Below are 15,422 nucleotides of genomic sequence, written 5' to 3' on the forward strand. Positions count from 1 at the left end.
TATTTCAGAACAGCTACATGTCCCCTCCCCCAGCCAGAAGCACCAAGGGATTTTCTCAAATTTTCACTGTGGGAACATGGTAGGCCTCCTGGAGGTAACACTCACAAAGATCTGTGGTCCCCCTATTGCTTGGTTCCTTCTTAAGTTTTAACCCTCAGATTTGTCCACACTGAGCTTCCAGCAATTCATCAATTACAGATTAGCTTTTCCTATCCCAGCACCGGTTTTCCCAATTTCTGCTCCAGTAAGTTGTGATTCTTTATATCTGCCTGTCTCCGATTTTGGGGCCAGGTGTTTACCCTGTGACCTCAGTTCTCTAATGGATCTAAGAAGAATTGCTGATTTTCAATTCAGCATTTTTTTCCCTTGTCATGTGGATAGGAGTGACAATTTCTGTTTTGGTTTTTTTAAGTTTTTTATTTTAATTCCAGTATACTTATCATACAGTGTTATCCTAGTTATCATACAGTGTTATCCTAGTTTCAGTTGTATAACATAGTGATTCAACAGTTCCATTCATTACTCAGTGCTCATCAAGATTAGTGTATTCTTTTTTTTATTTTATTATGTTATGTTAATCACCATACATTACATCATTAGTTTTTGATGTAGTGTTCCATGATTCATTGTTTGCGTATAATACCCAGTGCTCCATTCAGTATGTGCCGTCTTTAATACCCATCACCAGGCTAGCCCATCCCCCCTCCTCCAAGATTAGTGTAATCTTAATCCCCTTCACCTACTTCACCTATTTCCCTTCTGGTAACCATCAGTTTGTTCTCTATAGTTAAGAGTCGGTTTCTCGGTTTCTCTCTCTCTCTCTCTTTATCCTTTGCTATGTTTCTTAAATTTCTTAAATTCCACATATAAATGAAGTCATAGGTATTTGTCTTTCTCTGACTGACTGATTTCACTTAGCGTTATACTGTCTAGATCCACCTACGTTGTTGCAAATAGCAAGATTTAATTCTATTTTATGGCTGAATAATACTCCATTGTATATATATATATATATACCACATCTTATTTATCCATTCATCTACTGATGGACATTTGGGCTGCTTCCATAATTTGGCTATTGTAAATAATACTGCAATAAACAGGGGTGCATGTATTCCTTCAAATTAGTGTTTTTATACTTTTTGGGTAAATATCAGTGTGATTACTGGATCATAGGGTGGTTCTATTTTTAACTTTTTGAAGAATCTTCATGCTGTTTTCCATAATGGCTGCACCAGTTTGCATTCCCACAAACAATACAGTAGGGTTCCTTTTTTTCCACATTCTTGCCCACACTTGTTGTTTCTTGTGTTTTTCATTTTAGCCATTCTGTCAGGTGTCAGGGGATATTTCATTGTGGTTTTGATTTGCATTTTCCTGATTATGAGTGATGTTGAGCATCGTTTCTTGTCTATATTGGCCATCTGTATGTCTTCTTTGGAGAAATGTCTGTTCATGTCTTCTGCCCATTTTTAAATTGGATTATTTGTTTTTTTGTGTGTTGAGTTCTATCACTTTTCTACATATTTTGGATACTAACCCTTTATTGGATATGTCATTTGTAAATATATTCTCCCATTCAGTAGGCTGCCTTTTAGTTTTGTTGATTGTTTTCTTTGCTGTGCAGAAGCTTTTCATTTCGATGTAGTCCCAATAGCTTATTTTTGCTTTTGTTTTCCTTGCCTCAGGAGACATATGTAGAAAACTGTTGTTAAAGTCGATGTCAGAGAAATTACTGCCTATGTTTTCTTCTAGGATTTTTATGGTGTCAGGTCTCACATTTAGGTCTTTAATCTATTTTGACTTTATTTTTGTGTATGGTGTAAGAAAGTGGTCCAGGTTTATTCTTTTGCATATAGCTGCCCAGTTTTCCCAATATCATTTGTTGAAGAGATTATCTTTTTCCTACCGCATATTCTTTCCTCCTTTGCTGAAGATTAATTGACCAAATAATTGTGGGTTTATTTCTGGGTTTTCTATTCTGTTCTGTTGATCTATGTGTCTATCTTTGTGCCAATACTGTACTGTTTTGATTACTACAGCTATATAATGTAACTTGAAGTCTGGAATTGTGATACCTCTAGTTTTTTCTTTTTCAAGATTGCTTTGGCTATTCAGGGTCTTTTGTGGTTCCATACAAATTTTAGGATTGTTTGTTTGAGTTCTATGAGAAACACTGTTGTTGTCTTGATAGGGATTGCATTAAAGTGTAGATTGCTTTGGGTAGTATAGACATCTTAACAATATTTGTTCTTCCAATCCATAAGCATGGAATTTCTTTCCATTTCTTTGTGTCATCTTCAATTTCTTTCATCATTGTTTTATAGCTTTCAGAATACAAGTCTTTCACTTCTTTGGTTAAGTTTTTTCCTAGGTATTTTATTATTTTTGGTGGAATTGCAAGTGAGATTGTTTTCTTAATTTCACTTTCTGCTGCTTCATTATTAGTGTGTGGAAATACAACAGATTTCTTTTTCTTTTTAAAGATTTATTTATTTATTTGAGAGAGAGAATGAGAGTACATGAGAGGGGGGAGGGTTAGAGGGAGAAGCAGGCTCCTCGCTGAGCAGGGAGCCCGATGCGGGACTTGATCCTGGGACTCCAGGATCATGACCTGAGCTGAAGGTAGTCACTTAACCAACTGAGCCAACCAGGCGCCCTACAACAGATTTCTGAACAAAGATTTTGTGTCCTGCAGCTTTACTGAATTCACTTATCAGTTCTAGTAGTTTTTTGGTGGAGTCTTTAGGGTTTGCTATATGTAGTATCATGTCATCTCCAAACTGAAAGTTTTACTTCTTCCTTAACAACTTGAATGCCTTTTTTTTTTTTTTTTTTTTTTGGTCTGACTGCTGTGGCTAGGACTTCCAGTACTGTGTTGAAGAAAAATGAATAAAAATGGTGAAAGTGAACATCCTTATCTTGTTCCTGACCTTAGGAGAAAGCTCTCAGTTTTTCCCCATTGAGTATGATGTTTACTGTGGGTTTTTCATAGATAGCCTTTATTATGTTGAGGTATGCCTCCTCTAAATCTAATTTGTTGAGGGTTTTGTTTGTTTGTTTTGTTTTGTTTTTTTTAGGTAAGCTCTACTTCCCAATGTGGGGCTTGAATTCACCAAGAGTCACATGCTCTAGCAACTGAACCAGCCAGGCACCCCCTGTTGAGGGTTTTTATAAATCATGAATTGATTTACTTTGTCAAGTGTTTTTTCTGCATCTATTAAAATGATGATATCATTTTTATCCTTTCTTTTTTTTTTAAAGATTTTGTTTACTTTATTTGACAGAGAGAGAGAGACAGCAAGAGAGGGAACACAAGCAGGGGGAGGGGAGAGGGAGAAGAAGGCTTCCCACTGAGCAGGGAGCCCAAAGCGGGGCTTGATCCCAGGACCCCAGGATCATGACCTGAGCCGAAAGCAGATGCTTAATGACCAAGGCACCCAGGCACACCATCCTTTCTTTTATTGATGAGATGTATCACATTGATTGATTTGAGAATATTGAACCAAACTTTCATCCTGTGAATAAATTCCACTTGATTGTGGTAAATGATTTTTTTAAATGTATTGTTGGATTCAGTTTGCTGGTAGTTTGTTGAGGATGTTTACACCTATGTTCATCAGAGATATTGGCCTGTGGTGTCTTTATCTGGTTTTGGTATCAGGGTAATTCTGGCCTCATAGAACGAATTTGGAAGCTTTCCTTCTTCTGTTTTTTGGAATAGTTCAAAAACAATAGTTTTCTTCTTTCTTTTTTAAATGTTTGATAGAATTCACCTGTGAGGGGCGCCTGGGTGGCTCAGTTGGTTAAAGCGACTGTCTTCGGCTCAGGTCATGATCCTGGAGTCCCCGGGATCGAGTCCCACATCGGGCTCCCTGCTCAGCAGGGAGTCTGCTTCTCCCTCTGACCCTCTTCCCTCTTGTGCTCTCTATCTCTCATTCTCTCTCTCAAATAAATAAATAAAATCTTTAAAAAAAATAAAGGAAAAACTTAAAAAAAAAAAGAATTCACCTGTGAAGGAGTCTGGTCCTGGACTTCTGTTTGTTGGGAGATTTTTGATTACTGAGTCAATTTCATTGTTGATAATGTCTGTTCAAATTTTCTATTTCTTCCTGATTCAGTTTTGGGATATTATACATATCTAGGAATATATCCATTTCTTCTGGGTTGTCCAATTTGTTGGCATATAATTTTTCATGATATTCTCTTACAATCCTTTGTATTTCTGTAATATCAGTTGTTCTTTCTCCTCTTTCATTTCTGATTTTATTTGAGTCCTCTCTCTCTCTCTTTCTCTCTGTCTCTGAGTCTGGTTAGAGGTTTATCAATTTTGTTGATCTTTTTAAAGAACCAGCTCCTGGTTTCACTAATCTGTTCCATTGTTTTTTTAGTTTCTACTTCATTTATTTCTGCTCTAATCCTTAGTATTTCCTTCCTTCTGCTGGTTTGGGGTTTTGTGTATTGTTCTTTTTCTAGATCCTTGAGGTGTAAGGTTAGATTGTTTGAGAGCTTTTTGCTTCTTGAGGTAGGCTTGTATGGCTATAAGATTCCCTCTTAAATCTGCTTTTGCTGCATCCCAAAGATTTTGGATCATTGTATTTTCATTTTCATGTATTTCCATCTAATTTTTGATTTCTTGATTGACCCATTCATTGCTTAGTAGCATTTTATTTAACCTCCATGTATTGGTGTTCTTTCCAGTTTTTTTCTTGTGGTTGATTTCTAGTTTTACATTGTTGTGGTTGGAAATGATGTATGATATGACTTCAATCTTTTTGAATTTGTTGAGTCTTGTTTTGTGGCCTAATAGGTGATCTATTCTGGAGAATGTTCCATGTGCACTTGAAAAGAATATGTATTCTGCTGTTTTAGGATGGAAAGTTCTGAATATATCTGTTAAATCCATCTGGCCCAGTGTGTCATTCCAAGCCACTGTCCCCATGTTGATTTTCTGTTTGGATGATCTGCCCATCAATGTAAGTGGGGTGTTAAAATCCCCTACTATTACATCTGAAACTAATGATAGCTAATTGAATTTAAATAAAAATATTAAAGTCCCCTACTATTATTGCATTGCTATTAATCAGTTCCTTTATGTTTGTTATTAACAGTTTTATGTATTGGGTGCTCCCATGTTGCATCCATAAATATTTGCAGTTGTTATATCTTCTTGTTGGATTGTCCCCTTTATTATTATATGGTGTCCTTCTTTGTCTCTTGTTACAGTCTTCATTTTATTTTTTTAAAGATTTTATTTATTTATTTGACAGAGAGAGACACAGTGAGAGAGGGAACACAAGCAGGGGGAGTGGGAGAAGGAGAAGCAGGCTTCCCGCTGAGCAGGGAGCCCAATGCGGGGCTTGATCCCAGGACCCTGGGATCATGACCTGAACCGAAGGCAGATGCTTAACGACTGAGCCACCCAGGCACCCCACAGTCTTCATTTTAAAGTATACTTTGTTCCAAGACTCTTAACTATAGAAAATAAACTGAGGGCTGCTGGAAAGGAGGTGGGTGGGGGATGAGCTAAAGGGGTGATGGGAATTAAGGAGGGTACTTGTAATGAGCACTGGGTGTTATATGTAAGTGATGAATCAATAAATTCTACTCCTGAAACCAATATTAAACTATATGTTAACTAAATAGAATTTAAGTAAAAACTTGAAACAAGGGCACCTGGGGGGCTCAGTCAGTTAAGCAGCTGCCTTTGGCTCAGTCCTGATCCCAGGGTCCTGGGATCAAGCCCTGCACTGGGCTCCCTGCTCAGCAGGGGAGTCTGTTTCTCCCTCTGCCCCTCCCCCAGCTCATGCTCTCTCTCTCTCTCTCTCTCTCTCTCTCTCAAATGAATAAATAAAATCTTAAAAAAAACTTGAAACAATAAATAAGTAAAGAAAGTCTATTTTGTCTGATATCAGTATTGCTACCTTGGCTTTCCTTTGACATCCATTTTACATGATAAATGTTTCTCTATCCCCTCACTTTCAATTTGCAGGTGTTTTTAGGTCTGAAATGAGTCTCTTACAAGCAACATATAGAGGGGTCTTGTATTTTTATCCACTCTGGGAAGTAACAGCTTCTAAGCTCCTTAAGTGCTACGCTAGAAACTGGAAGTTGACTATCTTTTCCTCCCTCTGTTCGAACATAGGTACCACAGTGTTTTGGACCAACGTACTGGAAACCTTGAAGTGGGCTCTAAATCTGCTATTATTCCAATTTTTTAAACCTAATTTTTTCACTTATTTTTTCAAAATATTTTTGCTGTTCCCTTCCCCCTTCTCCCTGCCATTGCTTCCATTATATCCCAGGTCATTGTTCCGTCCATGACTTCCAATTCTTCCTGTTGAGAAAGGACACCAAATGTAGGGGAGGCAAAGGGGCCAGGGGTCTACTTCCTGCTTTGTTAGTCAAGTCACAAGCCCATAAGGCTGCATCTCTCCCAGAAAGGGTCTTTTTTTCTTCTAAAAACATCATATGACTAGCCTAGCCCTGCACATAAACCAATTTAATTATCCTGAAACACACCATTTTTATGGTTTTGTTCCTTTACTCAAGAACTTACTGGATTTTTCCTGCCACATTGGTGGATGTCATTGTCTCTGGTAAAGAACTCACTTTTCCTTACCGAGGAAACTTATTTTCCATGGCTTAATGTATCAGTTTTTGAAGTCAGATGAAACTTCAAGTTACAGCCCTGCCACTTACTCTGTGACTTTGGGAAGATCCTTAAATTTTAGGAACCTTGGTTTTTTTATCCGTAAGTATATACTTCACAAGTTTGCTATGAAGATTAAATGGGATCATGAGAGCTTCTCATATAATAAGTGCCCAATAGCACTTACTGTAGCTCTTACAAAAGAACTTTTTGCAATGATGGGTGTGTCTTATATTTGCACTCTTCAATACAGTAAACACTAGCCACTTGTGGCTGTTGATCCCTTGGAATGTGGCTAGTGCAATTAAAGAACTGAATTTTAAATTTCATTTCATTTAAATTATTTAAACTTAAAAAGTCACATGTGGCTAGTGACTGGTATATTAGAGCAGCGCTAGATAATATCATGAAAATCAGTTGAAGGAGAAATAGAAGTTTTTTTTTTTTTTAGTATTATTTGTGCTTTATGATATTTCACTTTCCAAAAACGCATGCTTTCTTCTTTCACCCATCTTCATCTTTTGCCTCTTTTTGTTTCATATCTGGAAATTTAAGATCTGGTTCAACACCCATCTTCTGCAGAAGCATTCCTCTGTTGGTACCAATCCACATGCTTTCCAGTTCCCTGAAACTTTTATTGAACACCTGGTCAACATTGCACTATTTAGCACATAATATTCTTTTAACCTCTTGCATGTGACAGTTGTAACTCCCCAAGAGCACAATATAAGGATCTGTGTGTTTTTAAAATCCTGTGCCCCTCCCAAGAAATTAGCACATTACTTAGAATACTATAAACATTGCATTATGGACTGAATGTTTGTGCCCCCCTCCCCTAATTCATACTTTGAAATCTAACCCTTAATAGAATGATACTTGGAGGTGGGGCATTTCAGAGGTAACTAGGTCATGAGAATGGAGTCCTCAGGAATAAGATTAGTGCCCTTAAAAGAAGAGGCCAGAGAGCTAGCTCACTCCCTTTTCATCATCTGAGGATACCACAGAACATGGCAGTCTGTAACCCAGAAGAGGATCCTCACCAGAACGTGACCATACTGACACCTTGATCCCAGACTTCCAGCCTTCAGAACTATGAGAAATATATTTCTGTTGTTTATAAACTACTCAGTCTGTGGTATTTTGTTATAGCAGCCTGAGCTAAGACACACTTGAGTAGCCCTATGTTTGATTGATTACTTGTCCTTTACCTCTCTAATTCCTTCCTCTCACCTTCCAGTCCTTACCACTGTTCTCCTGTAGTTGGCTGAAAAGAACAAAGAAGTGCTCAAACAACCAATAAAATTCTTACTGCTTTTTTCTTTTTTATCTTTGTGTTACTTTATTTTCCCCACTCCTTCACAATGGATAAAAGCATCTTTCAGGGATATTGTATTTCTCACATTTTATATAGTAGACATTAGGTGCCTACTGTTTGCAAAATACAAGTGGTGGGGCAAGGGTTGATGATGGGGGGGGCATGAAAATGATATCAAAAATGCCCTCAAATGAGTTATATTCAGATGGGCGGGGTCATTTATGAAAATGATTGATTAACAGTAGAGAATACATAGGAAAAAGAGAAATACCAAGTTCTGGCTAAATAGAACAATAGTATTTTGGTATGTATGCATTTAAAGTATTTTAGTTGCCTAATGGAGGGTAGTTAGTCCAACAAATTTGGTGTTGGTAATGGTTCTGACTGTAATTGAAAAGATGTATCTCGAACTAAATTCTCACAAATTGGATAGATTGGATCCTTAGCAAAATAAAAAGAAACTGGGTATGGACAATTTAGAAAAAAGATCACATTGGAAATCAGCTTATGGAAAAGTAAAGGATAAATGGAAACAATGATAACATTAAAAGGTCATGTAAAAAGGGTTGGAAAAGAGAAAAAGATGCACAAATTCAGGAAATTGTGTGTGTGCACATGTGGCAATGTGTGTATGTGTTTTAAAGAAAGATATTGAGGAGTTCCAGTCCAAGATGGCAACATAGGAAGAACTCACCTCCTCCATGGAACACACCAAAGTACACCTACTAACAGAATCACTCCTCCTGAGGAAGAACCGAGGGCTGACTTAACAGCTACTGAGCAACCAAAGATAGAACAGCAAGAGAACAGCAAGAGAGGAGCCACAGTAACAAGGGGAACCCCTGCCCCCTATGCTGTGAACAGTATAGTACTGTTAATACTGAGAGATGGGAACAGATCCCTCTGTCCTTGGGCACAGAAAAAAAAGCAGTGGTTTAAAAAAGCAACTAGTATATAAAAGAGACAACACTAGAACTTCACCAAGTAGCGGAGGACCTATCCAAAAGCTCTCCAGGTCAGAGGGATTGGAGAATGACACAGTTTCTGTTCCCACCTCACCTTAAAAATCCACCCCAGTGCAGGGTCTGGACACCATAATGGGCAGGTCTGGATGCCATCACAGGCAGGTCCCGGTGCTTTAACTGCCAGGTCCGGTCATCACAGGAAACTTGTAACCCCCGCAAGCCTAGGGTCCACAAGCCCAAACCATCCCAGGTAGTGCTGGGATATAGAAAAAAAAAAAGCTTCAGTTTTAAAGGGGCAGAGGAGCTGCAGGGACACTCTCCCCCACTCCACCTTAAAAGCCCAGACTGGAACAGTCTGAAAGTGAAGGGATGGAAAACTATTTGACAGGCAAATGGTAGCAAAAAAAAACAAAAAACAAAAAACCTGGGATAGCAATACCTGTACCAGACAAAACAGACTTTAAAACAGACTGTAACAAGACACAAAGTCATTACCTACTGAGAAGGGGGTCAATCCAACAAGAGAATATAGCAATTATAAATATGCACCTAAATACATAAAGCAGATATTAATGGACACAAAGAGAGAAATTGGGAGTGATACAATGATAGTAGAAGTCATGAGAATAAAAGGGACTGCATAAGGAATACAGTCAATGATATTACAATAGTGATATAACAGGCCAGATGGTAGCTACACTTGTGAAGAACATTGCATAATGTATAAACCTGTCAAGTCACTAAGTTGGATACCTGAAACTAATGTAACATTGTATGTCAACTATCCTCAAATTAAAAAAAAAAAATACTGAGAGGAAGTTAACCTTAAAAGTCCACAGCTACGAAGGCCTAGCTTGATAAGACTCCTTAGCAGAATTGGTTGATTCTCAGTAATTCAGTTTACTTGCAATACAATTGAAAAGTGGCGTAATGTAATTACACCAAAAATTAGCTTAATATTTACTTCATAATTTTTTAAAACTGGAAAGTTATTCATTTTTCCCTTTATCATTATCATTCCCATGTTCTGCACATTAGGTGGCGACATTGCCTCACTCCTGGAATCAACTGGGCTGGCCTTAACCGTAAAATCTAGATGCAAACTTTGAAACAAATCTCAGGGACTAAATAGGCCAAAATTAAAAACATTGCCCTTCCAGGGTGTCTGTCTGGCTCAGTTGGTGAAGCATAAGACTGTTGATCTTGGGGTTGTGAATCTGAGCCTCATGGGCATAGAGATTACTTCAAAAAATAATGATATTTAATAAACAAAAAACATTGCCCTTTCTATTTATCTTTAAAAGTCATATGAATAATACACCGAATTTAATAAAAAGTATTTGTTGACTAATTTTGCCAATGAATGTCCATAAACTGGTTTGTGCTATTTTAAAAAATAATGTTCACTTAATCTTCATCATGAGAATGTAATGAATTGTCTCCTTTTTAGTTTTAATGTAAAGAAATTATTTATACTTAATTTCATTTTGTTCTGGTCATTCAATGATGTTTATTGGGCCTATGATGATTGAACTCCATGAATCTCTGTAGAGGTACAGTCAGAAGAGTTATCTGGGCAGGGCACTAACGTCAGGTAAAATATCAACATGCAATTGAGATTTAAAACATTGCTGTAGGGCGCCTGGGTGGCTCAGTTGGTTAAGTGTCTGCCTTCACCTCAGGTCATGACCCTGGGGTCCTGGGATAGAGTCCCAAGGCAGGATCCCTGCTCAGTGGGGAGCCTGCTTCTCCCTCTTCCTCTGCCCTTCCCCCTGCTTATACTCTCTCTCTCTAATAAAGAAATAAAAATCTAAAAAATAAATAGAGAAAACACTGCTGTAATGCAATAGATAGCCACATTAATAAATGCTACGGAGTAGTCATTTATCCCAAAATTTACCTCTTTTTACTTTAAATGATGCAGCCCAAGTTTAGTATTCAGAATTTATTCATTATTTGTACTCAGCTATACCTTCCTACGATCAAACTTTTTAAGTCTTTATTTCTCTAAAATAAACAAGAATTATTTTTTTTTTTAAATCTGTCTTTATCATCCTGTCCAGTTTGGGTTCCCTTTTTTGGTCCTCTCCATGATCACTGTAGTCTTATTTGAAGTGAAACATTCCAAGTAAAGACATAACATGGTTTTATAACAGGTAGGATTATATTTCTATTTTTGATTTCCACTAACTTCCAGGATACTAAATGTAAACTAATAGCTTTAGGAAACCAACTTCAAAATTCTAAGATCCCTTTTTGGGGCATAATTAATACATGCCTTCTAACACAACATACACGCAGCTTATGTTGCTTTTCCCCAAATGTCTTGTCATGTTCTTACTTTAGTCAAAGTTTATCTATTCTTTCTAGTCAAGGGCAATTGTCCATTGAGAAACATGTCAAAGATTTATATAAGGAACAAGAAACCACATTTGTTGCAGGAATTCACAATATTTTCTACAAGTATATTCACATTTAAAAAAAAAAAAGATTTTATTTATTTGCCAGAGAGAGAGAGAGAGAGTGCACAAGTAGGGGGAGCGGCAGAGGGAGAAGCAGACTCCCTGCTGAGCAGGGAGCCCAATGCGGGACTTGATCCCAGGACCCTCGGATCATGACCTCAGTCGAAGACAGACACTTAATCAATTGAGCCACCCAGGCGCTCCTATATTCACATTTTTAATAAGATATGTTATGGGTCCCAGGTTAAGCGTAGAGACAAGATGTCCTTAAAAAGCTTTGTTTTGTTTGCACCAAAAAAAGGTTTATGTTATGTCAAATAATACCTCTCTAATGTACCAGAAACAAGACTTATATTCTTTGTATCACCTGCACCTGGCTCAGTGGACGTGTAAACAACTGGGGGTTGAATGAGTGCACCTGACCATTCTCCATGTCCTGAACCACTTTGATTCCATCCATCTAATAGGGCCTCAGGTACCCTATTAGAAGCTCCCAGGGCTATCCTCAAGCCCTATGTATAGTCTTTCTAGGCACCTCCATCCTGCTTTCTCTTATGCACCGGCTTGTTCCACTCAGTGCCTCTGATTCCCAGCCTATGCCTCTTCCCCACCATCCTCTATTCTGCTGTGCCCCTTCTCATTGCCACTTCGGTTAGCAACAAACAAATTCAGTAAACATTCACACCAGTTCAACTCTCTGCCAAGTTTGTTCCAGCTTTGCTGTCAGGTCTGTTTCAGATCTTTCTGGACATCAGATTCTGTTACCCTCATACATTAATCCAACCTCGGGTCACCACATTCCCACTTCATCTGGAAGGGAAATTCAGGGAAAATGTATGAATGCAAGAATGAACTAGCAAATTTTAATGTAGAATATTAACAACTTCAGTAGCTGAAATAATTGGACTAGAAATAGGGAAATCTATAAAGATTATGCCCCCCCCAAAAGAGTAAGGCAAGAAGTTTTAAGTATCATAGCATCAGTATAATAAAGGAGGGCACATAGAAGAATTGAAAGGAGCTTTTTTTTTTTTTTTTTGGCCGGGGGGAGACATTTTACCATTTCTATTTATCACTATACTAGCTTAAATTGCTTTATTCAATAAGCTGAATAATAAATAAATTTAAACATGGTAGGAGACCAAAGTGGAAGTGCCATAAATGTTAAGTGATACTGAACTCCATGATAAGCAAATGTAGTGGTGGATCACCCTCCACACTTTAAGGTCCTCAAGATGTTTAAAATATTTAATATTTTTAAATAGAAAAGACATTTAGAAATAATGTAGAAATTTACTTTTCTATAAAACCATACTCTAAAAGCTGTGGAAATATTTTTATGGTTCTAGTTACATGGTACCTCAAGAAGACTAGAATGACTCTTGAAAAAATCCAGAAAGACATCATCAGAGTGATAAACTATATTGGGTCCTATTATCTGGAAACCAGCCAAATGATTAAGGCTATAACTTAAGATAGATGTTAAGAAGGAATATGATCAGAGTTTATAAACTGTAGCTCACACATATTTTTCAAAACATGGTCATGCGTTATTTCATTTGATTATAAAAGCTTAATAAACAGTAGGCATCATAATCATTTTTAAAACAAACAGCATGTAAAACTATGACAGGAATTGGTCAAGTGATAATATACCACCTAACTAAATATTAGTGTATGAGAAGTGGGAAAGACATCTTTGTAGTTTGTAAGAGGTACATTTAAGACAATGAGCATAGGCCGGCTGGCCAGCCACCGAGGGGCATGAAGGTCTGGGGTGTTGCTGCCCCCTCCCGCTCGCTCCGACGCCATGGAATACCTGCGGAGCTTGAGCCGGCTCCTGCCCCGGCGCACGTTGTGTACTCTGGTCCAGGGCCTGACCCCTGGGGCGCGTTCCGTTGCCGCCTGCAGCCGTGCGGCCCAACTCCTCCGGCAGAGCCGGGCCGCGCCGCTGTCGAGCCCCGCCGGCCCCGCGTGGCAGGTGAAACGCACCGGTTTAGAACTTCTGATGTCTCTCAAGCCACTTTAGCCAGTGTAGCGCCAGTGTTTACTGTGACAAAATTTGACAAAGAGGGAAATGTTACTTCTTTTGAAAAGAAAACTGACTTATATCAAGAATTAGGTCTTCAAGCCAGAGATTTGAGGTTTCAGCATGTGATGAGCATCACAACCAGAAACAATAGGATTATCATGAGAATGGAGTATTTGAAAGCTGTGATAACTCCAGAGTGTCTTCTGATACTAGATTATCGTAATTTAAATTTAGAGCGATGGCTGTTCCGGGAACTCCCTTCACAGTTGGCTGGAGAAGGACAGCTTGTCACCTACCCTTTATCTTTTGAGTTTAGGGCTATAGAAGCACTCCTACAGTATTGGATCAGCCTCTTTAGAGGAAACTTAGCATTTTGCAGCCACTGATCCTTGAGACATTGGAAGCTTTGGTGGATCCCAAACATTCTTCTGTAGACAGAAGCAAACTGCACATCTTACTGCAAAATGGCAAAAGTCTGTCAGAGTTAGAAACAGATATTAAAATTTTCAAAGAATCCATTTTGGAGATCTTGGATGAAGAAGAGTTACTGGAAGAGCTGGGTCTGACAAAGTGGAGTGACCTGCAAGTCTTTGAAAAGAGCAGTGCTGGAATCGACCATGCAGAAGAGATGGAGCTGCTCTTGGAAAACTACTACCGATTAGCTGAGGATCTTTCCAACACAACCCGGGAACTCAGGGTACTGATTGATGATTCACAAAGTATCATATTCATCAATCTGGACAGCCACCGTAATGTGATGATGAGGTTGAACCTACAGTTGACCATGGGAACCTTCTCTCTTTCTCTCTTTGGACTAATGGGAGTTGCTTTTGGAATGAATTTGGAATCTTCCCTTGAAGAGGACCACAGAGTGTTTTGGCTGATTACAGGAATTATGTTTATGGGAAGTGGCCTCCTCTGGAGGCGTTTGCTGTCATTCCTGGGACGACAACTAGAAGCTCCTTTGCCTCCCGTGATGGCCTCTTTACCCAAGAAGTCCCTTCAAGCGGACAGAAGGCTGGAAATGAAGCACGGCTTCCGGCCTGACGGTCTCGGACCAGGCAGGAGCGTCCTGACAGACCGTTAGGAGACATCAACACGGAGAGACTGGGTTACTTTTCATGGTAGTCATAGGAAACTTCTGCTACTCTTTAGAGAGTCAGACACTTGAAAAAAATCACTAAAATTATGTCTGATGATACAGATGTTATGGCACTCCACAATGCTGGAACTTAACTGCATTTTCAAAATTGAGGAAGGAAGCAAAAACCTTAAAATGCTGTTTTTATAGACATGTGAGAATAGATTGTTGTATAGATTTTCTGATTTATACATGTCTCAGGCCAAGCAAAGCCTGAAAACTTGATAAGCCCACAGTGAACGAGATCAGGTAGCAGTTCTTAGTAAGGGGATCATGTTCTTGGGAACTTTGTGTCAGGTAAGGTAGCAAAATCCATAAACGAACTCTGAAAGTTTGTGCTTTAAAAAAAAAAAGACAATGAGCATAACTTAATTAAAATTAAAGTTATACAAAGGACAATAAATTTGAGACACTTTCAAAATTCAGGTTGGTAAAGTCCTCAAAGTTAAGTGGTTCCAAAGAAGATTAAGGTCAGTTTGTAGATGATATATCCATAATGGGTTATTAGGAGAAAACAGAGGGCAATTTTCTTCCACAAAACATCCCTGTGTTTAAGAGTCAAATCTTAGATGCCAAAAACAAATATCACATGAAATCAACTAATTGCTGTATTCTTCTAAATACCCTGTGAGTCTTTTTTTTTTTTTTTAAGATTTTATTTATTTGAGAGAGAGAGAGCAACTGGGGGAAGGACCAGACGTAGAGGGACAAGCGGGCTGAGCCCTACGCAGGGCTTGATCCCAGGACCCCGAGATCATGACCCAAGCTGAAATCAAGAGTCGGAGGCCCAACCGATGGAGCCACCCAGGCGCCCCGAGAGTCTTACTCTACTACCAAATTACTATTTAACCTTTA

The 15,422-nt window shown here is 38.5% G+C and overlaps 1 protein-coding gene across 1 annotated transcript; it reads left to right on the plus strand.

Annotated features, from left to right (window-relative positions):
- The first annotated feature begins 13,204 nt into the window (after positions 1–13,204).
- LOC113920642 (magnesium transporter MRS2 homolog, mitochondrial-like) lies at positions 13,205–14,513 on the plus strand. The gene is given in 3 exon segments (XM_035726880.1): positions 13,205–13,355; positions 13,358–13,786; positions 13,789–14,513. Coding segments are annotated over 3 exon segments (1,305 nt in total).
- The last annotated feature ends 909 nt before the right edge of the window (positions 14,514–15,422 follow it).

The sequence above is a fragment of the Zalophus californianus genome, chromosome 3 (assembly GCF_009762305.2).
Source record: "Zalophus californianus isolate mZalCal1 chromosome 3, mZalCal1.pri.v2, whole genome shotgun sequence".
In the NCBI taxonomy this organism is placed as follows: Eukaryota; Metazoa; Chordata; class Mammalia; order Carnivora; family Otariidae; genus Zalophus; species Zalophus californianus.